General features: G+C 47.7%; 1 protein-coding gene across 1 annotated transcript in view; it reads left to right on the top strand.

The window, feature by feature from the left end:
• The window catches only part of LOC111159094 (CKLF like MARVEL transmembrane domain containing 7), a 62,234-nt gene extending 37,985 nt beyond the window's left edge, over positions 1-24,249 (top strand). The window contains exons 2-5 of the mRNA XM_022521493.1: positions 11,252-11,425; positions 17,682-17,780; positions 20,586-20,667; positions 23,083-24,249. Coding sequence (XP_022377201.1) covers positions 11,252-11,425; positions 17,682-17,780; positions 20,586-20,667; positions 23,083-23,096 — 369 coding nt within the window. The 3' untranslated portion in view covers positions 23,097-24,249. The remainder of the gene's footprint in view (positions 1-11,251; positions 11,426-17,681; positions 17,781-20,585; positions 20,668-23,082) is intronic.
• Positions 24,250-25,173: the final 924 nt, after the last annotated feature.

Genomic DNA, 25,173 nt, shown 5'->3' with positions numbered 1-25,173 from the left:
AATGTTTCAGCATGCATCCAATTTGCCGGGCATCCTAGTCACTTGTTATGGTGACATCTGCTCGGGCTGTTCCTCTTCCGCTTAGGCCTAAAAGCAAAGCCCTGCATCCCATGCCCCCTGTCCGTAAAACCCTGGAGAGCCTGGGGGGAAGTGATTACGGAGAAGAGGCCACACCCCCCACCTGGCAGCCATTTTTACCCCAGGAGCGCTGTTGAGACTTTAGCTTAACACCGGCCCTCCACCCCGCTCAGATCTCAGTTGACCACTGAAGGCCTGTGCACTTGGAGATCCAACAGGGACTTAATCATGGTCCCCCTCTGTGTGCCCAGGGGTCAGCAGCGTACGCACTGAGGAACAGGGGAGCAGGGGCGGCCTCAGCTGGGATATGAGCTTAAGAGTCAGCTTGTCTCAAACTAAAGCATCGCTCCGGTGTCACCTACAGCTGGCGTGTGCGTATTCTACACACTTCCTGATGACCCCTGGCTTCCGGGTTTGAAGCCTCTCCTTGTTCCAGGCTGCACAGGAAACCAGGGAGTGTCCTGGTCTCATCCCACGTGTCAAGGTGGGATCTCTCCAGAGTGATGCTTCTACTAACTTCCTCTACTCCCCTGTCCACCTCACCCCCCTCCCAGGTGCAGGTGATGGGGAATGCCTCCCCTCCCCCCAGTGCCTGGGACACAGACGGGTCTCGGACTGCAGTCAGCCATCTGTCTGTTCATTCACGTTCTCACCAAATATCCCTGGGGCACCCAGGTAGCATCCAGGGTTCCTGGCCCTGCGGAGACAGCTGAAGAGTGATTAAAACCCCCATCATCAGACCCCCATCATTGTGGGGCTTACATTCAGGGATGACAGCCAAAACTAATAATAATAAACAGGTAAAAATAAACAGCTGCTAGGCCATGATAAGGGCTTTGGAGCAGAGTAATTGAATAAGTCGCATCCACAAATGATAAAATAATCATCTTTTTAGAATGCAGTATATGTTTAAGTATGAGCCAATCTTTGAAAAGAAAAAAATAATACGTATGTTCTTTAAACATACCTATGTGGAAAGAAATACTCCAAAAGGCGAGGGGTGGTGGTTATCTTTGAGAAACGGGATGAGAAGTGATTTTTATTTTCTTAAATAGACACTTGCATAATTAATTTTCTATCATCAACAGGTATTGATTGTATAATTTGAGTAACTTCGCTTTAAATAGGAGACTTGATATGAACAGCATTCTTTTTTTTTTTTTTTTTTTAAGATTTAATTTATTTGAGAGAGAGAAAGCAAGACACAGAGCAGGGAGGAGAGGAATCCCCACTGAGCAGGGAGCCTAATGCAGGGCTCCATCCCAGAACCTTGGGGTCATGACCTGAGCCAAAAGCAGACGCTTAACCAGCTGAGCCACCCAGGCACCCCTGAACACCATTCCTAACAGGCTGTTTCTGAGTTGGAGTCCCAGAGCCCTGCTTCCAGTGGGAGGGACCCTGAGGCAGAGTAGGATTTCCCTTTTATCATGCAGAGTCCTAGGCCATGCCCTGTGCTGGCTTGCAGGGGGTCAGGACAAAGGATTCAAGTCCATGCTGAAAACAGGCCAGGAGCTGAGAGGGGGGCTGTGATGAGAACCAAGCAGGTCCTGGAGGCAGAGTAGTGGGTAGTTAGATTCAGGGCCTGCAGCAACTCTGCCTGGCTTTGTGACTTGGAACAAGTTGCTTAACTCTCTGTGCTTCATATTTCCTCGTCAAAAGGACAATGATAATTGTACTGGGACTGTTGTGAGGGTGAACTTGTTTAACAGTTATAGAGCACTTAGCCCAGGGCCTAGACAGAGGAAGAGTAAGAGCTTAGAAATGGTAGCACTTGTCATTTGCGGAGCAAGTCAAGGAGGGCAGTGTGACATCCAGACTGTGACAAGAGAAAATATGGCAGTGGGGCGCCTGGGTGGCTCAGTGGTTAATCCTCTGCCTTCGGCTCAGGTCATGATCTCAGGGTTCTGGGATCGAGCCCCGCATCGGGCTCTCTGCTCAGTAGGGAGCCTGCTTCCTCCTCTCTCTCTGCCTGCCTCTCTGCCTACTTGTGATCTCTGTCAAATAAATAAATAAAATCTTTAAAAAAAAAAAAAAAGAAAGTATGGCAGGAAGGAAATTCGCATGAGAAACATAGAAGCTGTGGGGACTGGACACCCCCGTTAGCCATGCTCTGTGTCCTCTATTTGTGAGCCCCCCTTTTCCTCTTCTTTCCCCCCAGAGGGTTTGTCCCTTCTCCTTCCTGCCCCCACTTCCACCAATCTCACGGAGGGCCAGCTGCTGAGCAGGAGTGCAATTCAGATTTCTCTAGAGCACGTTGAGAAGGTTCCTTAAAGAAACCTTAGAGGGGGCGCTTGGGTGGCTCAGTCATTATGGTGTCTGCCTTAGGCTCAGGTCATGATCCCAGGGTCCTGGGATGGAGCCCTGCATTGGGCTCTGCTCAGCGGGAAGCCTGCTTCTCCCTCTCCCACTCCCCCTGCTTGTGTTCGCCCCTCTCGCTGTCTCTCTCTCTCTCTCTCTCTCTCAATCTGTGTCAAATAAATAAATAAATAAATCTTAAAAAAAAAAAAAAAGAAAGAAACGTTAGAGGAAGGAAACGTGGGCTATGCCTCCCTCCCCCCAACCCCGATCCATCACCACCTTCTCAAATGCCCCTGCAGGACTTCTCCTGCTTGCTGACTTGGGAGCTTGGGAGCAGACAAAGTGACCTTGGGAGGGATGCGTGCTAGCTCAAGCCACCAAGGCATGGCAACCCGTCCTTCTGGAATAGACTCGCTCTTCACAGAGTCTTGGGAGTCAGGTAGACCTGGATTTGCTTCCTGGCGCCACCATCTACCATCTGTGGCAACTGGCTTGCCCCTGGTCCGGAATGGGCATGGTGCGACCTCAATATGGTGGGGGGCAGGGCCAGGGTGACATGAGTTAGCATCCTACCAGCTGGCACCTAGTAGGTGTTCACCTAGTAGGAGGGGGTGCCTGTCACTACTGTGGCTTCCTCACCCCGAAGGGCTCCCAGTTCACTCCCTGGGTGCCTCCTGCCCGGCCTCTGCCAGCACTTCTTTCGCCCCTCAGGGATTTCCATGGAACTAGCCTGCAGACCCTTTCAAGCTCTATCATATATTATTGTATTATATATTATTCTTTTTTTTTAAAAGATTTTATTTATTTGAGAGAAACAGAGAGAGACAGAGCGCGCGCATAAGCAGGACAGAGAGAGAAGGAGAAACTGACTCCCTGCTCAGCAGGGAGCCCGCCGTGGGGCTAGATCCTAGGACCCTGAGATCAGGACCTGATCGGAAAGCAGAGGCTTAACCCACTGAGCCACTCAGGTGCCCCAAGTTCTTCTAAACTTCTTGTGGTCTTTGGAAAACCCTCTACTTTTCCTTCTGAAAAGTTTATAATGAATTTGTGATGGCGTAAATGTGGGTGTTTATCTGTCTCTTCCTTTAGATTGTAAGCTCCAGGAGAGCAGGGACTATCTGTTACGTTGATAATGATTCTGTCAATAGTGCCTAGTACAAAGGAGGTAGGAAATCATTTTTGAATTGCATCAACAGAAAGGAGTGTAAGTCAGAACAAAAAAAACCACCCACCCCAGCCATTCCTCTCTGTCCCGTTCACTTTGCTGAGACACATTCAGTAGCCAGTGTTGAGGCTGGAGTGCCCTTGGGAGATGCAGCTCCCAGGGCTCTGGCCATGGCTGCCATGGCAACGGGACGCTGCAGGTGCTGGGGAGCGTGCGCTGCAGCAGGCAGGCACAGGTCCAAGCCCGGCGTGTACTCACTAGTTGAGGGATTGGTGCAAAGCTGCTTCCTGTCTCCGTAGCTCAGCCTCCTTTCTGGGAACCCGCATTATAAAATGGGTGAGTAGTTGTAAAGCACTTCGAGCTCAGTGCACCGTGCATGGTCAGCGTTAGGTACTGCCTCTGGGGAGCCATGCCATTAGGCTCTTCTCTTCATGGTTGAATCCTCCCATCCCCTGTGGCATCTCCACATTGTCTCAGCTGCCCCTGGTCCTCCCTGATGACCCATTTCTTGGGGAGGTGACCACCCCCAGGCCTGTCTTTCCACTTTCATTCCGAGACAAAGCCGCAGGTCCTCCCCTAGTAACAGCAGGAGCAAGAGGCAGAGGACGTTGCTCTTGTTCTTGAAATTCAATCAGCCACAGCAGAGACCAGGAAATCGGGTCAGATACTGAAAGAGAAACGACGTAGAGAAACTGACTTGGAAACCAAACAAAAAATGGTTTCAGTTTGGTTCAGTATAAGCACCAAACCATCAAGGTTGCTCCCTAATAAATGTCAGTTGTGCTTCTCTGATCCTTTCTGATACGAGGATGTTTTTGACAAGTTGAGTGTTCTATCTCAGTAGACTAAGTGTGATCTGATGACCTTTGCCAGCGAAGGGCAGGGGTGACATGGGTGACATGATGCTTGCCTAGATTGCCATCCAGGCTCTGTGGTGGAAAATCGATTAGGGACAAGGGGAGCATGGCCTGGCCTGAATAACAAGCAGAGAATGTTCTGGCTCCATCAGGAACGAGGTGTCTGGAAACCTTTACACCCCATTCTCTGGGAGAGCCTGAATGCCAGAGCCCCCGGGGTAGTTAATGAGCCCATTCAGCCAACTTGGAAAGGTGTTTGAGAGTAGCCTCCAAAAGTCATTCATTTTTTTCTACATGCCAGGCATTGTGCTAGGTTCCCAAGTGAAGTTTAATGAAAAAGCACAATTCTCTTCTCAAAGCACTTGAGGCCAGTAAGGGAAGGAGACCTTTTTTGTGTGTGTTTTTTGGTTTTTGGGTTTTAGTGCAATAGAGTGTGGTGGAGCTGTCACGGAGGATGACAGGATGATCCCAGAAATCATTCATTCACCTGATGCTGAATTCAATACCTATCATGTTCAGGGCACTCTGCTGGGAGCAGAGTCCTTAGAGGAGTTGGGAGAAGAATAGTGAACAAGGTAACCAACAAGAAAATACACATTTAACCAACAAACAAGGAGATACAGTATCAATCGCAACAGTTCCATCAGAGCGAATACTGGGACCCGAGGGGCAGCCCGTGAGGCACTCTGGGGGCCCAGTGTGCCCAGAGAAGTGGAGGTAGCTGGGACCGGAGGTGGCTGTGTCTGCAGGTGGAACGTCAGACACTAAACCCAGAAGCTATAAAAAATGACACATAGATTTGACTGCATAAAAAACTTTAATTTCAGTAAAACAAAAAGACTAAAAATAAAGGCGATGGAAAGACTATATTTGCAATCTCTTTAATAGGAGATTAATCTGATTAATAGGTTAATTAGAATATATCAAATCCATAATAAAAATATAAACAAGAGAAAAATAGGCTGAAAATACGAACAGGCAGTTACCAATAAACTTACAAAAAGGTATTCAACCCACTAGTAATCAGGGAGATGAAGATTAAATAACAAGATACCACTTCCTTGCTTTGTAAATGCTGATAGTAACCTGCGCAGGGAAGCTCCTCTTTTTCTGGATGGCATTTTGGCAGCAAACATCAAAATCTTCAATGAGAACATGCTTTCACTTAGTCATTTTGATGAAGTCTTAGAATATAAGTGAGGTTCGGTGGGGTGAGGTCCGGAGCCGATGACCAAGAAAGAATTCTTGAGACATCTTTGGTGCAAAATGGTGGTTTATTAAGCATGGGGACAGGACCTGTGGGCAGGAAGAGCTGCTGCCCTGGAGTTGTGAGGAGTGGTCCATTATATACTTGTAACTTGGGAGGGGGTCAGGGGTAGCATAAATGTCTAAGGAATTTTGGAAGCAAGGTTTCCAGGACCTTGAGGGGCTAGCTGTTGTTGGGAAAAGGTCATTTATTACCGTCTAATAAAACCTTAGTCATGAGATCCTTCAGATATGTTTCTCGGTGGGCCATATGCTTGGGGATGATTGCCAGCACATATCTTGGAGGGTTTAGAGATAAAGGAAGTTTCCAAAGGAATTTTTATATGTGAAAGTAGACCCACAGGGTCCTGGTTGGGGGTGGGGAGCGGTCAGGCTAGGGTTGCCTTTTGCTCTTAGCAAAGTATTAAGGTGGAAGCAGATGAATCCCTGGAGGAATGTCACTCTTCCTATTTCAAGGACTTGTCAGTGGGCTCTAGATAGTAAGGAAATTTAATAACTTTTCTCCTGCCTGTTTCCTACGTCAGTTTCACTTCGGAGAACCTTTCAGAAATGTTCATACATACATAAAGAGGCATGTCCAAGGATATTCTTTTGCAGGGTTGTGTATATTAGTAAAAAACTGGGGATTAGGGGCGCCTGGGTGGCTCAGTGGGTTGGGCCACTGCCTTTGGCTCGGGTCATGATCTTAGAGTCCTGGGATCGAGCCCCGCATCGGGCTCTCTGCTCGGCGGGGAGCCTGCTTCCTCCTCTCTCTCTGCCTGCCTCTCTGCCTACTTGTGATCTCTGTCAAATAAATAAATAAAAATCTTAAAAAAAAAAACAACTGGGAATTAGACAAATACCCCTTAGCAAAAGGTTGTTTAGGGTAGCGGTTCTTTGCCCCCGACAACCTTTGCCAACATCTGAAGACATTTGTGGTTCTTGCACCTAGGGAAGGGCTCTGCCTCGTGGGTGGAGACCGGAATTCTGCTAACCATCCTCCCAGATAGCCGCCACCAAAACAATTACCCAACCCCACGTGCCAGTAGTACTGAGGTTGAGAAACACTGGGCCAAATAAAGCCGCAGCTGACTGAAAGCAAAGGGTGAATCTGTACCATTCAAGATCTCCCAGTTGTGTCCTTAAAAAGAGGACGCTTTTTTTTTTCCAGCTTAGTATATGATTTTTTTAATAATCAAGAAAAGAAAATAGCAAATTTGAAAAACCGCTAAATAATCAGTTGTTCCCTGAGGCGGCCAGTTTCTTATGTGTCCTTCCGGAAATAGTCCCAGCCTGGACAAGCGTATTTGGTTTTTAATAAGCCGCAGGTCCTTTGCCGCATGGTCAGTCAGAACCCAGTACACTAATTAGAGGCCTGCTTGAGACCTGCGTCTAAGGACCCCTGACATCATGTTCTTTGGATTATTCCCCCTCCCTTGTGCTTTTGATGGCATTTTTTATTCTTGGATACAGAACAGAACTGTGTGCTGGGGCATGGGGGGATGGGAAGGAGCCTGCACCTAGAGTCTGATACCGGTGAGCGAGACGGGGATCCAGAGGAAGTAAGCTGGGGAGGGTTCTTTTGCACGTGGGTGTTGATGAGGTTCCCCAAGGGCTGTTTGGCGCTGATGGCCAGCGGGGGCTTTAACAGGAAGGTGGGGGGAAATTTCTGCCCACCGCAGGGCAGAATTCAGAAGTTAGAAGCATATCAAATTCTTCTTCCTGCCTGCCCACGGCAAAGCAAAGTCATTTATGGGCCCACCTGCATCTACAAATGCACTTTGCAATCACTGACTCACCCCATCTCTGACTTTTTGAACAAGCCTGGCTTTCATCTCCTAGGCTTTTCCAGAAAAGCCTCTTAGAGTTGGATCTGAGACCTTTTGATGTTGGCTTTCATCAGCTACTTTTCTTTCTCCTGCCTGTCTCCCTCACTGAAACATTATTCCAAGGTCAGGGCAAAAACCCCCATGAGAAGGTGGGGTTGGGTGACCTGCCTGCATCCAGCCCGGGGTTCTTGAAATATAAGGTGTCTGGTGCCATCTTCAGTCAGATGCCGGAACGAACGCTCAGGGGACCAGACTTGGCAGGTGCGTGGGAAGATCAAACCTGCTTGAGGGACTGTTCGAGGGCACAGACTGCAGGCAGCAGGTGGCTTCTTCCTTGAGGGACCCCCGCCCAGGCTGAGAACCGGAGCCTGGCGCCTGGCTGGGGAGACCAGGATGTTTTAGTTGCAGAGTTCTGGCGGAGGGACGTTCCTCTGGTGATGTCAGCCTGCCTCATCTGCGCAATTTATTTATTTATTTATTTATTTATTTATTTATTTATTTACGATTTTATTTATTGATTTGGTAGAGATCACAAGTAGGCAGAGAGGCAGGCAGAGAGAGAGAAAGAGAGGAGGAAGCAGGCTCCCCGCTGAGCAGAGAGCCCGATGCGGGGCTCGATCCCAGGACCCTGAGATCATGACCTGAGCTGAAGGCAGAGGCCTCAACCCACTGAGCCACCCAGGCGCCCCTCATCTGCGCAATTTAAACCCACTGCTGCTTCCACAAAAATCATCTCTAACCGTTAGTAAGAACTCCGATAGAATGAAGTCAGAAACAACACAGTTTGGGGGCAGAGGGGTGGTTTCAATGTGAGATGATTCCAGCGATTCTGAACGGTGCCACAGCAGGGGTGTTGAGACCCTGGCTCTGGGTGGAGGGGACTCACGGCATTCCTTTTAAACCCCCGGACGTGTGTGCTAGAGATTTTATTCACAACTTCCATGGCAGTTTGATATAAAAGAACATACCTTTATGAGGGGAGCTAGAGGGCCCCTAGGAAAACAAGTTAGTCCGTTGGATGGTATCACATTTAAGTCACTCTGAACAGAACCACAAGTGCCTTCTAGAAACCTCCCAGCCTGCCTCACTCAATCCTGAAATCAGAACTCCTCCTTCAGGCTGTCTGCATTCCACTGTGTTTTTGATTTGCTTTTCTAACTGGAAACAAGAAGAGGTCTGAGGGGGCCCTGGTTACCTTGAGGGGGGGCGGGGTAGGGAGAAGCCATACCCCAGGGCCTTTTCTCCACGATGGTCTGGCTTGCTCATTCTTCTGCACCTTTCTGGCTGCCCCCAGAGTATTGATCTAGATGACTCCGGGGTCTGCAGCATTTGCAGAGGTTATTTGCTGGCCCAGAAGAGTTCTGAAAAGTTTAGATGTCAGTTAAAAAAAAATTTTTTTTTTTTAGGTGCTCTGGCCAAGATGCTGGCCATTTAAAGTAGGAATGGGTGAATTATTGGACAAAAAGGAAGATTTAGTTGCATGCATTAGTGTATGCCATCTGTGGTCTAAATGAGATTTTCCAAAATTGGGATTCTTTGAAGAAGAGCAAGTGGTAGGTGGCCTTAGGCCAATCGAACAGAATTCTGGATGTCTTCCTTCAGGAGAATGTTTTCCAGGCGGGTCTGAGATGGTTTTGTGGTAGAGCAGTAACATCCTTGCTGCTGCAAGGTCCTCAGCCCTGGGAGCTCAGAGGAGAAGACCTGCATGGACCCCCCTGTTCACTGGGAAACTCCCACATCTCTGTGTCACCATGAGAAAGAGGTGACTGTCACAGATGAAGCATTGTACAGATTAATCTAGTCTTTGCATTAAATTAGGCACAAATTTGCTTCTCCCCCTAGGAATGGCGCTGCATAATCCAGAGTTCTCTGCATTTTAAGGTGGGCCCTGAAGGCCCCCCTTTCTGGAGGGGGGTTAGCGGGTGGTGGGGAGACCCGTAGACCCGGGTCCTGCAAATGGGGACTGATGAGCAGCAAAGCCCTGGTGATCACGCCCAGTGCTGGGTGAAGCAAAGATCCCCTTGGAGCTTTAAAACAACCTCAGGGCATGAATCATTATATTATATTAGCAAGGCTGGCTGGCTTGAGAGGAACCGAAAAAATGAAAATACTCACGTTGCTCATTAGCAACGGGGACTAGGCAAATGTCGAGGGTCCCTTTGTGTCAGAGTCCCTCCGCTGTTCAGATCCGGCAAGCAGAGCACTCCTCGCACCCGCCTTCATCTTCCGCTAGACTCTCTTCTCACCCTTGTGCCTGTTCTGAGGAGTGTACCAGAGTGGATTAAGGGGCTTCAGAAAACAGTATATTTCACACTAACCCTTTCAACCGGTATTAGCTCCATTTTATGATTTAATGCTCGTTATAGACTCACATCTTCTTTTTTTAAAGATTTTATCTTTTTGAGAGAGGGAGAGTGAGAGAGAGAGAGAGAGAATGAGTGGGGTGAAGGTCAGAGGGAGAAGCAGACTCCCTCTGAGGAGTCTCGATGTGGGGTTTGATCCCAGGACTCTGGGATCATGACCTGAGCTGAAGGCAGAGGCTTAGCCCACTGAGCCACCTGGGTGCCCCGACACTCACATCTTCTACAGCAGGTTTCTGCTGGGCCACATTTGAGACCAGATGGTTCTTTGTTGTGGGGACTGTCCTATGCATTTGGGGTGTTCAGTAGCACCCCTGGCCTCTACCCACTAAATGCCCGCAGAAACCTCCCATAGTGGTGACAACCAAACGAGGCACTGCCGAGGTCCCATAGGACACAAAGTCTCTTTGTCGCACATCTTTGCTCACTGTTCTGTAGGAAGGCAGCAGTAAAAAATTAACTTTATCCAAAATTAGGTGTACTTTTAAAATTGGTCCCAAGGTTTTCCATACATTTAACCCTGTGCGTGTTAGTGGTTTATTCCCTACATGGGGTGAATGAGATTTTACTCTTTTTGAGTGGCCCTCACAAAAACTCAGAATCTTCTCTCTCCTCTTCCACTCTGCTCTCCCATGGCATTCATTTGTTGCTAATAATCTACCAGGCCTGTTAATTCATTAATAGGTCATTAATTTAATTCGGCCCAGTCATTCATTTGCAAAAATATACTGGGTGAGCTCTCACCACATTCCCAGTGGTGAGCAGGCAAGCCTTGAATAACCAGGATTCCTTTGTGTTTCATAACATATCCTCCTTCCTCGGCTTGTCTGTGAGGAGGGCTTACATTCTTGGAAGGCAAAACTGTATCTGACATGGAGGAACAGGTCCCTGGAGTCAGACAGACTTGGGTTTTGAATCCCACCTCCACCGCTGATGAGCTGGGTAGCCTTGGACTAATTACTGAACCGGTGTACCTCAGTTTCCCAAATATGAACATGGGGGTGATATCCTCTCCCTGGCAGATTTCTGTGAGGCCTCCAGGAGATCATGTACATCAGGCATCAATAAATGGTAACTTACCATCCGCCAGCTGATAACTTGTGACATAGGAATCGCCATCTTTGTGGGTCAAAAACCGTCCAATATTGGCAACTTCCTACAGTTCCACCTAATAGGGAAATAAATGGAATGATTCTGCTTGGTTATTTTCCTGCGTTCCTGCCCTCTGTCTGAGGCAAACATAATGGACTTCAGCCTTAAAAGCGTGCACTCTGGGAACTTGGCCCTTTCCGGCCTCGCGGCTAGTTTGTCAGAAAATCGCCAGAAGTGCAGCAGTTCCTCGGCGGGCTGCTGTTGCTGGTTCCCTGGGCGTCCGTCGTGGGCGGGCCTGTGTCTGACGTGTCTGTATCTCCGTCCCAGGTCACTCTGCTGATCGCCTTCATCTGCGTGAGGAGCTCCGTGTGGCACAGCTACAGTGCCTACAGCTACTTCCAAGTGGTCACCATCTGCAACTTGATAATGATCCTCGTCTTTTATCTGGTGCACCTGTTCCGCCTCTACCGCTTGCTCACGTGCATCAGCTGGCCCCTGTCGGTAAGGGGGTGGCCTGGCCCCACTCTGGGCTCCCAGAGGTCAGGTTAGGAGCTGGGGCCCTGAGACCCGACTGAGTCTGTCCCATCCGCCCTTCCCCCACAGTCCCCCCACATCATCTCTTCCTGCTGCAGCCCTGAACTGCTCACTGTCTGGCGGGCATCGCTGCCCGTGTCCTGCCGGTTTCTTCCAGGGACAAGAAAGCTCTCATGCGCTTTCTCGAGGGACAGAAAAGGGGACATCTGTGTGCATGAGGTGAGAGGAGGAAGCTGATAAAGGCCATGGGTGGTCATACTGTTGTGACAAGATTTTTCAGTTAAATGGGACAGTAGAGTCCGAGGAAAGATTTCAGAAGTTTCCAGGATGTTTTTCTTCCCATTCTATTATTTATTTAAATAGCCTGATGGACATATAGTTCGCATGCCTGATTGCCCACTTAAAGTGTACAATTCAGCGGATTTTAGCATACTCCCAGCGTTGTGCAAGCATCACCACAGTCAATTTTAGAACATTTTCCTCACCTCAGAAAGAAACCCCATTGCCTTTAGCCAACACTCCCACCTCTCAACTTCTCTAGCCTGAAAGCAACCACTGATCTACTTTCTGTCTTGTGGATCTTCCTGTTCTAGGTGTTTCCTGTAAGTGGAATCACATGTGTGCTCTTCTGTGACTGGCTTCTTACACTCAGCAGAGTGTTTTCATGGCTTATCTCTGTCATAGCGTAGGCCAGTACTTCATTTGTTTCATAGCCAAGTCATAGTCCATTGGAAGGACAGACCATTTCTTGTTTATTCGTTCATCATGGATGGACATTTGGGTCATTTCCACCTTTGGGCTGTTATGACTAACACTGATGTGAACATTCGTGTTTACAAGTCTTTGGTGTGGACATGTTTTCATTTTGCTTGGGAAGATACCTGAGAGTAGAACTGTGGGACCCCATGCTAACTATGTCTCATTGTTTGAAGAGCGGCTGGACTCTTTTCCACAGTGGCTGCCCAGTTGACATTCCCATCGGCAGTGTATGAGGGTTTCAGTGTCTCCACAGCCTTCTCAACACTCATTATTTTCTGACCTTCTGATTTTAGTCATGCTAGCGAATGTGGAGTGGTAGCTCATGGTTTTGATTTGTATTTCTCTAAAGACTGTTGATGTCAGTCATCTTTTGAAGAGCTTCTTGGCCATTTGTGAATTTTCTGCAGAGACAAGTCTGTACAGATCCTTTGGCTGGTTTTGGATTAGGTTGTCCTTTTATTTCTCAGTTCTCAGAGTCCTTTGTATATTTTAGTCCCTTATCAGATAAATGATTGGGAGACATTTTCTCCCATTCTGTTGGTTGTTTTTCATTTTCTTGATAGTGTCCGTTAAAGCACAAGTTTTTAATTTTGATGAGATCTAATGTAACCGCTTTTCTTTTTTTGGTATAAAAAAGTGGGTATAAAATCTAAAAAAAATTGCCAAATCCAAGATCATGAAGGTGTGCCTCTATGTTTTCTTCTTATAGTTTGTTACATTTAGATATTCAGTCTGTTTTGAATTAATTTTCATGTCTAGTGTGAGATAAGGATTCAACTTCATTCTTTTCGAGGTAATTATACAGTTGTCCCAGCACCATTTGTTGGGAAGACTGTTCTTTCCCCATTGAATTGTCTTGGCATCCTTGCTGAAAATTAGTTGATCGTAAACACATGGATTTACATCTGGACTCTTGCTTTGATCTTACCCACTGTCTCGATTGCTGTAGGTTTGTAGCCAGTTTTGAAATTAGGAATTATGAATCTTCCCATGTTTTTAGGATTGTTTTGGATTTTTGAAATTCCATATGAATTTTAGAATCAGCTTTTTAGTTTCTTTTTTTTAAGATTTTATTAATTTGACAGAGAGACAGGGAGAGAGGGAACATAAGCAGGGGGAGTGAGAGAGGGAGAAGCAGGCTTCCTGCTGAGCAGAAAGCCCGATATAGGGCTCAATCCCAGGACCCTGAGATCATGACCTGAGCCGAAGGCAGAGACTTAACCCACTGAGCCACCCACGTGTCCCAGCTTTTTAGTTTCTGCAAAGAAGTCAGTGTGATTCTAATACAAATCATTGAATCTATAGATTGATTTGATATTGCCATCTTAACAATATTAAGTCTTGTGACCTAGGAACATGGAAGGTTTTCCCATTTATTTAGATATTTGATTTCTTTCAACAACATTTTGTAGTTTTCAGAGTATAAGTTTTGTGTTTTTTGGGGGAGGGGAGCTTAAATTTGTTCCTACGTATCTTATTCTTTTTGATGATATTTCAAATGTAATTACTTTCTTCATTTCATTCTGGGATTGTTCATTGCAAGTGGGTAGAAATACAAGAGATTTTTGTATATTGATCTTATATCGTTAGCCTTGCTGAACTCATTTTAGATCTAACAGATTGTTAATGGATTCCTTAGGATTTTATATAAGATTATGCCATCTATGAATAGAGATAGTTTCATATTCCCTTCCAATCTGGATACCTTTTATTTCATTTTCTTGTCTTACTGCAAGAAATCAGATGAATACTGAAGTGGCAAGACCACACCATCGTTTCTTGTTCTTGATCTTAGGAGGAAAGCATTCCATCATAACATCGTTAAATATGATGTTATGGATTTTTGTAGATGTCCTTTATCAGAGTGAAGAAGTTAACTTACAGTCCTACTTTGTTGAATGTGTTTATTTATTTGTTTAGTATTTTGTTTATTTATTTGACAGAGAAAGAGACAAAGAGAGAGGGAATACAAGCAGGGGGAGTAGGAGAGGGAGAAGCAGACTCCCACTGAGCAGTGAGCCTGATGCGGGGCTCAATCCCAGGACCCTGGGATCATGACCTGAGCCGAAGGCAGACGCTTAACTACTGAGCCACCCAGGCACCCCTGTTTTTATCATGAAAAAGTGTTAGATTTTATCAGATGCTTTTTCTTCATTGAAATAATCATTTGGGGGTTTTCCCCTTAATATTCTATTAATATGGTATGTTACGTTGATTTTCATATGTGGATCACACATTTGCATCCCTAGGATAAATTCTTTTTGGTCATGATATATAATTCAGTTTATATGTAGCTATAGGATTTGGTTTGCTAGTGTATTGTTGAGGATTTTTATATTTGTATTCATAAGAGATATTGGTCTGTGGTTTTCTTGTGATGTCTTTGGTTTTGTTATCAGGGTAATACTGGTCTCAGAGTAGTTTTGGACATTTTACCATCTCTTATATTTTTTAGAAGAGTTTATGAAGAATTGGTATTAATTCTTCTTTAAATGCTTGGTAGAATTTTGCAATGAAGGCATCTGAGCCTGGGTTTTTTCTGTGGGTAATTTATTATTATTATTAACTCAAACTTGACTTGTTATAGATCTGTTCAGATTGTTTATTTCTGCCTGAGTCATTTTCAGTGGTGTGTCTTTACAGGAATATGTCTATTTCATCTAAGTTTTCTAATTGGTATATAATGTTCATGGTATTCCTTTAAAATCCTTTTTACTTCTCTGTAAGATCCATAGTGATGTCCCCTCTTTCATTTCTGATTCTGGTCATTTGAATATGGTCATCTATTCTCTCTCTTTTTTTTCTTGATCAGTCTAGCTAAAGGTTTGGCTATTTTGTAGATCAAAAAAGATCATGTCAAAGAACCAGTGTTGGTGTCACTAGTTTTCCCTATTGTTCTTCTGTTCCCTATCATAATTTCTGCTTCAGTCCTTTTTTTCCCCTTCTTGCTTTTAGGTTTAGTTTGCTCTTCTTTTTCCAGTGTCTTAAGGTGAAGATTAGGTTTTTAATTTGAAAACTTTCTTCCTTTTAAATGTAGGTATGCACAGCTATACATTTCTTTCTGAGCACTGCTTTAGTTGCATCCCATAATTTTTAGTATATTGTGTCTTCCTCTTTATTCACCTCCAGGTACTTTCTAATTTCCCTTGCGATTCTGCATTTGATTGACCCAGTAGTTAGGAATGTGTTAATTTCTACATATTTGTGGGTTTCCCAAAATTCTTTCTGCTCTTGCTTTCTAATTTCATTTTGTTGTAGTTGAATAACATACTTCATATTATTTTAATCCTTCACATTTGTTGAGGTTTGTTTTATGGTTTAGCATATAGTGTCTCCTGGAGAATATCTTACATGCATTTGAGAAGAATGTATGTTCTGTTGTTGGGTAGAGTGTTTTATCGATGTCTATTAGGTCTAGTTGTCTTACAGCATTGAGTCTTCTGTTTCCTTCTTGGTCTTCTCCCTCGTTGTTCCACACATCATTGAAAGAGGGGTACTAAAGTCTCCAGCTGTTATTTTTGAATTACCTATTTCTCCCTTCATTTTGCCAAGTTTTTGCTTCATGTATTTTGTTGCTTTGTTACTAGGTGAATACCTGTTTGTGATTGTTCGGTTTTCCTGATAGATTGCCGTTTTTGTCCTTGTAGAATATCTCTCTTTATCTCTGGTAACATTTTTGTTTTGAAATTTTTGCCTGATACTAGTAGAACGACTCCAGCATTCTTTTGGTTGCTGTTTGAATGACCTCTCTTTTCCTTCTTTCTGCTTTCAGTCTATTTGCATCTTTGAGTATAAAGTGTTTCTCCAACAGACAGCATGTAGTTGGATTTTTTTTTAAGTAGGCTTCACACCCAGTGGGAAGCCCAACATGGGGCTTGAACTCATGACTGTGAGATCAAGACCCAAGCTGAGACACTTAACTGAGTCACCCAGGCACCCCTGTTATCTTTTTCTTAAAGAACCAATCTGACAACCTCCACTTCTTGATTGGATTGTTGAATTATTCACATTCAATATTATTACCTACTATGTTATTTTGAGAGACACTTCTTTTGTGTTCCAAAGTTATGGCACCTTTCTGCTTCTTTTGATAATGATGCTGATAATGAAGCAGCTGGAGGAGAGATTCCCACAGGAGAGAAAAAGGCTGGGGGCAGGAATGGAGGAGTATGTGTTGGAAGGTAAGCTCAGCCCCACATTTTTGATGGGGTACTGTGGAGGCACTTTCCATTTAGCAGTCTCTCAAGTCAGTTTTCTCTACCCCGTGTCGTATTCCTTTCGTTTGAGAATCTTGGAGGTAGGGAACTTCAGTTACTAATCTGCTCTTCAGTCAAAAATCTCTGTGGTCTACCTTCTGATAGTCCTTTCTAGTCACTAAAGGAGAAATAGGGGTCTTTGATTTTGCACAACTTTCAGATGAGCTGCAGCTTAAAAGTGGAATGCTTTTCCAAAATTTAATAGGTGCCTGCCCTGATGGGCAGAACTTTGCGAAGAACTAATTTCTGGATCCTCATGGAAGACAACTAAAAATGAATGCGCTCCGGATTCAGAGGGAGTCCTCTTGTGGCCCTAAGCCCCAGTTCTCTGATCTGGTGTTTAATGGGGAGGAAGAAGGAAGAAAATGGAAGCCTTACCCTGCTGCTGAATGACAGAGCTTCAGCCTCATTCACGGCCTGCGGGGATGCTGTTTTGAGCCCGGGGGGCTGAATGGGGTGCAGATGGATGGAAGCGGAGGTGGAATCTGCCCGGCTAACACACTCCTCAGCAGTGTGGCCTGAGGGCACACTTCTGGAGAACAGAGAAGAGAGAAGATGAAATGAGGACAAAGCGAGGAGGCTTATTAGGGGCCAGAAAGTCAGCTCTCCCCAGCCCCACAAGCACTTCACAGAAGGCCCCTGACCTCACTGTAAGCTCTGACTCCCAAGTCTGACGGGGCCAGCTCCTCAAGTCCACACCTAAAACTGTTCCCAGAGCGGGCGGCACTCCAGGCAGCCAGCAAAGCCAGCACGTCGTTAGCCCAGAACTTTCTCTGAAGCAGGGAAAGGTACACACCTCTTGAAGGGGCTTTGCTTCTCAGAGCTGGCGTTTTCCTTTAAACTCCATAGCCTGGGAGTTGTGAGAAGCTGTTTGCTTTCAGTAGCTTTGGCAGAGGTCAGGGTACTGTCTACAGAGTGCTCTCAGGAGTGGAGCAGACCTTAGTGGATATCTCTCCTCACACGATAAGTGTTCTTTCTCTCTGTCATCTCTCTGGCTGCCTGCCCAGCTCCTTTTCTGTCTTGCGGGGCCTCATCCTGGCCAGCCTTCCGCGTCTGCTCCCTGTGAGCTAACCGCTCCTGTCAGGATGCCATGAGGAGAAGAGGTGGTATTACTCCCTCCCCTCTGTTCCTCTCTTCTGTGCCCAGTTGTCTCTGAGAACCAGGAGTGGACCTCCCGACCCACTGCTTTGCTTTGTTTTTGTACCCAGGAACTTCTGCACTATTTGATTGGTACCCTCATCCTCCTGATCGCCTCCATTGTGGCAGCCTCCAAGAGTTACAGCCAGAGCGGGCTGGTAGCTGGAGCGGTAAGGATGGTCTCAGGGAACCTTCACAAATGAATTCACTTCTAGAGCATTTTCTTCCTGATGGGCAGTGAGGGGATTGTTTCCTGGGGACTTTCTTCCCCAGAAAAGTACTCATCAGAACCCACCTTGATCCAGCCAACAGCAGCCTCCAAAGAGCCGGGCCCACAGCAAAGGGTCTCAGCAGGTGGCTGGTCAGGGTTCCTGGCACACTCAAATGGCCCCAGTGGCCCGGCCCTCCCTCAGCCAGCCACTCCTTACATCAGGGGGCCATTCGGGTCATTCGTTGATGGCTGCCTCAGAGCTATGCAAAGATCCCAAGGCCTCTTTGGGGCCCAGGGGAAGAGCACATGTGATCCGTCAGTGATACCTGCCATGAGTCCTAGCTTTGCTGGTCCTTATTTGTAACAGTATTCAGGTCAAGAAACAACACTCCTAGACCTTTAAAAGGTGTAAACTAATCCATCTGATAGCCTGAATAAAAGCATGGAAATGTTTAAAAATACAGTGATGTGGGAGCATCGTTTACCACACCTATGCAAATATACATACAGGGGTATGTATGTGTATATGTATTTATTTTTAAAAGGCTTATAGATTACTGTTATCTGATTTCTGATTCGGCTAATTGGTTACAGTTGGGTGGCCTGATTTGCCTCACTATTGAGCAGATTAAATTTTTTAAATGAGTTTTTTTTTTTTAGAGAGAGAGGGAGAGAGAGCAGGTGCATGTGAAGGCAGGGGAGGCACGGAGGAAGAGAGAGACAATCTTAAGCAGGCTCCATGTCGTCCCGGGACTCCCTCTCACAACTCTGAGGTCATGACCTGAGCCAAAATCAAGTCGGATGCTTAACTGACTGAGCCACCCAGGCACCTTTCATTTTTTAAATGAATTTTAAGAAAAGCTTTATGGGACAATCACTCTTTCATTTACATGTTAGCAAAAGTCTCCAGACTTGGGGCTGGGAGTGGGTTAAATGCCTGGAATTCCACTGAGGGGTGGGGTCTGTCCTCCAAAGGTGGGAACAGGCAACACATGGATACGGCAGGCCACCAAGTCTCTGAACACTCATGAGCTTAAGTGCCCCCACACCCCCCAGTCCGCAGTGAGAGGGGTGGCCACCACCCCAGCTTCCTACCCGCCCCAGGACAGGCAGGCGGCTGAGGGAGACACAGAGACTGGTGCATGGGGAGTTTCCTGCTGGGTTTTATGATTCAGGTTGCCCCACCCGTGTTTGTAAGCCCTGGAATCCCAGTAAGCCCCATTTATCATACACCATCTTGGTGCCTAGGACAAAGCCTTGGCCAGGGGAAGCCAGAATAAATTAAAAGATACGGTCCTTGCTTATAAGAAAAGGGTCACCCAGTGTAGAGTCAAAGCTAAGGCCCATGAAACAATGAGCAAACAAGGCATTGTCATCCAGAAGAGCGTGATGTAGCGATATAATAAACTATTCAATTATGCAGTGCAGACAGTAGGAGCCTGGGATGGCATCTCATGTGCTAATTGTGCAGAACAATGAGGGGCCAGGATGGGCTCCAGTAGGCTAATTATGTGCTGTAGACAATCGGTACAAAAGGAGCCAAGGAAAGGGGCCTGGGGGAGGGGAAGGAGAGGAGGCAGCTGCTTCTGTAAACCAGCAGCTGGGCTTGAAAATCGAACCAGGCCCTCGGAGACCGTGCCCTTGGTCTCTGGCTGCTCCCGGGCTCTTCTTGCTGCACGTCAGCTCATGGTTGTGGCCACGTCACCAGCCTGAAGCCAGTGGCGAGTCCAGGAACACCCGGGCTACAGTCGACCTGGGCTCTGGAGCCAGGTTCCTAGGGCCCACATCCCATGTCCGGCCCTCGCTGGCTCGTGGCCCTGGGCAAAGGAGTTGACTTGCTGTCCCTCCATGTCTTCAGCTGCCAGATGAGGGAGACGGGAAGTAACAGCAGCCTCCACCTAGCAGAGTGGTGGGAGTGGAAGGGAACAGCACCCCTAATGGGCTTAGAACACAGCTGGGCACAGAGTAGGTGGTCAGTAAATTAGAGCTACTGCAGGTGTTCACAGGTGAGGAAGTGGCGTCAGGCTTCGAAGGGCCAGACAGACACCAGAGGGTGCACCCACTTCTCTCTGGATCATCAGAGGAGCCCTGCCCTGAGGCCCTTTTCCTCTCTGGGGGCCGCGTTCCTCTTTAAATGAAGCTGGACTGGGCTGGGTCAGCTTTCCTAGGTCAGCGAGGTTAGCCACTTCAGCACGGCGGGGAGCCTCAGAAAGGGAAGGAGCGCTGCCTCAACTGATTTTAGTCTACGATTGTGGAAATGTGTGCAAACATAAAACCGTGTATCAAGGCCTCGGATTCTGGCTATTAGTACACAGCTATACAGCAAGACAGAACAGAAAGCCGTTTTGAATGAAATGCAACCCTCTCCCATCAGTAAAATCCATTTGAACGTTAGAAATGTAAAAACCCCAACTGAAATGTACAGTTCCACCTTTTCCTCGTTCGTTAGTCCAGTAACGGTCTTGTGCAGTGTCTTGGCCTTAGCTCAGTTGTAAATACAAACCCGAACGTGGGCCCTGAAGTTGCCTGGAGTGAGGAGGGCCAGGAGGTGGAGGCCAGAGCCTGAGGGCCAGGCCTGAGCCAGGGCCCTGCTGGGGGAGGCCTGGGGACCAGCCCTGCACCTGAGCAAGGACCAGGTGTCAGGTCACTCTGATTCCCCAGGCTCCCTCTGGGCCACAGCTCATACAGGAATGAGAAACATAAAGGACAGCCTGAGTGATTGGCCCTGGGCCTCGGAACTTCCTTTCCTCCCTGTCCTGTGCAGATCTTTGGTTTTGTGGCCACCTTCCTCTGCCTGGCGAGCATCTGGATGTCCTACAAGATCTCATGTGTGACCCAGTCAACAGGTGAGTTCCGCTTGTCCGAACACCGGCGGTCTCTGAAAGTTCCCTCTGCTTGGGGCGCCTGGGTGGCTCAGTGGGTTAAAGCCTCTGCCTTAGGCTCAGGTCATGATCCCAGGGTCCTGGGATCGAGCCCCGCATCGGGCTCTCTGCTCAGCAGGGAGCCTGCTTCCCACCCCCCTCCCTGCCTGCCTCTCTGCTTACTTGTAATCTGTCAAATAAATAAATAAATCTTAAAAAAAAAAAAAAGTTCCCTCTGCTGGGGAACGGGAGGACAGCCTGTTGTGGAGTCCAGTCAGCAACAGGGAAGGGCCCCACTGCAGGGGAGGCCTTGAGGCGTGGGGCCCAGGTGGAAAGGTGGAACCCAAGACCCTCTGCCCTTGCCTCATTTCCACACCCGGGACACCCTCACATGTCCGCCTCTAATGCTGAAGCATTTTCTTTAAATCAGTTTCCTAATGACAAAGATGAAGTGCAGAGAATTTACAAAGTGCACATAAAGAAAAAAAAAATTTCATGAAAACCATGTGTTATCACATTACCCAGGAAGAACAGCTGCTGGGTGTCTGTCCTTCTAGTATTTCCTTTCTCTGGATGGAGGGATGGATGGACAGATATAAAGATACATAGATAGGTATAAAGATCTATAGATATATATGTTGCTTTTATTAAAGGATCCGACTTTCTGTGTTATTGTGACATGCTCTTGTTCTCCTACTTAACTGCCTATCAGGCGTTTTCCCCACATGGTTGAAGATTTCTTCTCCAACATGTTTTTCTTTTTTTTTAGAGTTTATTTATGAATTCATTCATTCATCCACTTTTAAGATTTTATCCTTTAATTTTTATTTTTTTTAAAGATTTTTTTTTAAGATTTTATTTATTTATTTGACAGAGATCACAAGCAGGCAGAGAGAGAGAAGGGGAAGCAGGCTCCCTGCCAAGCAGAGAGCCCGATGCGGGGTTCGATTCCAGGACCCTGAGATCATGACCTGAGCCGAAGGCAGAGGCTTTAACCCACTGAGCCACCCAGGCGCCCCTTTTTTAAAGATTTTGACAGATCACAAGTAGGCAGAGAGGCAGGCAGAGAGGGGCGGGGAAGCAGGCTCCCTGCTAAGCAGAGAGCCCAATGCAGGGATCAATCCCAGGACTCTGAGATCATGACCTGAGCCGAAGGCAGAGGATTAACCCATTGAGCCACCCAGGCGCCCCAAGATTTTATTTTTAAGTGACCTCTGTACCCAACGTGCGACTCAAACTCACAACCCCGAGATCAAGAGTCACACGCTCCACTGACTGAGACAGCCAAGCCCCTTCTTCTCCCTCACTTTTAATGACTGCATGGTGTGGCACTGACCCCTCTGCATGTCTGTGTCATAGTTTGTCTCCTACTTGGGGTCATTGTTTCATTTGGTTTGTTTTTTTAACTCTTTGCTACTAAGCAGTGTTGTAAAGAACATCCTTGTAAATATAGCCCCATACTCATCCCTGATACTGTCTCTCTTTAGAATACATTACTAGAAGTAACACTGCTGAGACCTTGAGTCAACAATGTCGATTAGTTCCCTTCCCTACTCCAGCCTTCCTTCCTCTGTTCTTCTTTCCTTTAAAAGAATACACTACAAAATAGCAGAGCATGTACAGTCTGGGGGTCGAGCTGCCCCGCGGAGGGCTTGTTTCATCAGAGCTTCCATTTCCTTCCAGAAGCTGCTGACAGAAAGTTAACAGGACGCTGAGGGCAGAGACCCAGGCACAAAAGACCACAGGCTGTAGGATCCCATTGATGGGAAATGTGTCGAATAGACTCATCCCAGGAGGCAGAAAGTAGATGGCGGGGAGGGCATGGGGTGGGGGGTGACCAGGGGCTGGGGGACGGGACGGCAGATGGGCAGGGGGCCTCTTTTGGAAGTGACAAAACATTTTCACATTGTGGCGGTGAGTGCTTGTGCCGTCCTGTAAACATGTGGAAACCTTAGAAGTGTGCACTTTAGATGGGTGGGTTGTATGGTACCTGGAGTATATCTCGGTCAAGCTGTTTAAGGAAAGAAAAAATGAAGGATGAAAAGTAGAGAAGAGTGTTACTAGGTAACAGCTGAAGGTGATACATGTGTAAATATTGGCAGAAACATAGGGCTTAAAATTCGGGAAGGAAGAGCCGAAAGAAGGAGCTTAGGCAGTTCAAGTCCCTCTGAGGATATACCTGGGCGGAGAGGGGGAGCAGGAAGAGAAATCCTCCTCGCACTACTGAATTTTTTTCTCTTTGAGAAGTGTATTCAGAAAGACTAAAATCACTCCAAGGGCGGTTGGTGCTGGGTTGGGGAGGAAGTGCACTGAGCCCAACTTAGGCTCGGCCCCCTGCTGTGTGGCTTCTCTGTGGGCCCTGCCCTGCCAGCTGCCTAACTTTGCCATTTCCTTCCCAAGATGCAGCTGTGTGACGCCACCCCAGGCTGGCCCCGCTGAAGGCCCTGCAGACAGGAGGGTCAGTGGGCCAGCCCCCATGAAGGGCTTTTGACCCTGAGCTCCTGTGCCAAAGCCCTGTCCACGCAGGAGGGTGTCCTGGGCTCTGGAGCCACACCGAGCCTCTTTCCAGTCCTTGGAGAATAGTCCTCCCCGCCTAGAAAAGAAGACCAGCCTCCAGGGAGATCCGGTCTCTCCCTCCTGCTTTGGGAACCAACTGCCTCAGGGACCGATGACCCCACTTAACACACGAAGGAGGGGTTTCTGGAAACGCCTGCCTAAATCTGCTTCTGCTTCACATTCCTCAGGGGGAGTGAAGCCGCCTTAAGTCCCCTTATAGAAACCAAGCCATCTCCTAATTTATCTAGCTTGGAAAGCCCCTCTGGGAGAGACCCTCTTTCTTAAGTGAGGCACATCTGCAGAAGCAGTCTGGTCAGCCTGTCCCCAGATCGGAGATCCTGGCTCCTTTCGGGCCTCAGCCTTAATTCCCATTGTGTGTGTGTCTGTGTGTGTGTGTGTGTGTGTCTGTGTAGGGGTGTGTGTGTGTTTTGTAATAAAATAATTGACTTGGCCAGTTGCACAAGGATTTCTCATTAACCGAGGCTGTCAACCAGGAGTAGAGTGATGGGGCCCACAGAGCTCATGGGAAGCCTGGGGGCCCCACCCATGTGTGTGCACACCACCCCCTCCCCGGGGAAGGAGAACAGCAGAGGCAGATTTGCATATTTTCAGAGTAAATTAGTGGTGAAGGGTGGAAGCCAGTACTGTTCACACACAAACAGAAAGCAGTATTCAAGAGCCACGCAAGCAGCCCTTTAAAAAAAAAATACGGTAGGAGATTCTGGAACATACTACAACATGAGGAACCTCAAAGACATGATACTGAGTGAAATAAGCCAGACAACCAAGGACAAGAACTGTCTGATGCCGTTTACAGGAGGTTCCTGTAGAAGTTACAAGTCAGAGACAGAATTGCGGCCAGGGACCAGGGGCAGGGGACCAGGGAGTTCATGTTTAATGGGTACAGTTCCATTTGGGAAGAATGAAATGTTCTGGAGTTGGATGGTGGCGGTGGCTGCCCAACAACACAATTAATGCCACCGCACCCCTAAAAATGGTTAAACTGATAAGTTTTATGTATCTTTTACCACAATTAAAAAAAAACAAAAACGCACTACAAGGCATTCTGTCTAGGCACCTCAGCAGCTGGGAGAGCTACCTGGGGTGTGGGGGAAGACAGAGCCCCAGGTGCCACCCAGCCCGTGCTGGCAGCATGGCCGGTGCCATGTGCTAACCGGTGCTAGAGAACTGAGGCTGCAGGGTGTGGGTGTGAGACTGCTCAGTCCAGGGGTGGTGCCTGTGTGTAACCCAGACTCCACCGCCAGCTCCCCAGCTCCCAGTGGGAAGTGACCCACTGGGCAGTAAAGATGCGAGAGGAAGGAAGACTGGGCCCTGGAGGGAGGACAGGGAGTCAGGGGCCAACCTGAGCCCCCAGAGAAGCATGTTGGCACCTGTGGCTCGAGGGGGCACTGGGAGACGAGGCCAAAGCTGGTCTGCTCACAGCCTCTCCCACAGGAAGCCAGCTCCCTGGCAAGCAGAGCCTCCTTGGGCCTGCCTTACAAGTCTTGAGGAGGGAGGGAGGGAGGGAAGGAAGATGGAGGGTGATGCTCTCTCTCGGGGAAGCCTCTGCCACCCACAAGAAAAACTTGCTTGGAGAGGCCCTCTGAGACAGGCTTGGTGTGGTTCTCTCCAGCGGGCTGCTCTGGGCTACAGTAAAATGCCCCGCACCTACCCTGAACAGACTGGCAGTGGAGCAGGGACCCAGGGAGGGAGCTGAGTGGGAAACCAGGCTGGCGAAAGGGCTGGGATTTGAGGCCAGATCTGGCCCTCTCCTGGGCCTGGCCTGTGACCACTGTGCCCTGGGGGCCTCGGGAATGGCCAGGGCGGAGCCGGCCTAGGCCAGCTGGCTTCATCCACAGACAGTTGGCTGTGGTGTCTGCAGATAAGCCCAGAGAAGGAAACAAGTGTGCTCCTGAGGGAGGTCCTGGCCTGACA

This window comes from Enhydra lutris, unplaced genomic scaffold (genome assembly GCF_002288905.1).
Source record: "Enhydra lutris kenyoni isolate GAN:26980312 unplaced genomic scaffold, ASM228890v2 scaffoldscaffold66, whole genome shotgun sequence".
Classification (NCBI taxonomy): domain Eukaryota; kingdom Metazoa; phylum Chordata; class Mammalia; order Carnivora; family Mustelidae; genus Enhydra; species Enhydra lutris.
The sequence above is the reverse complement of the archived record's forward strand: the minus strand, read 5'-3'. Positions and strand labels throughout refer to the sequence as shown.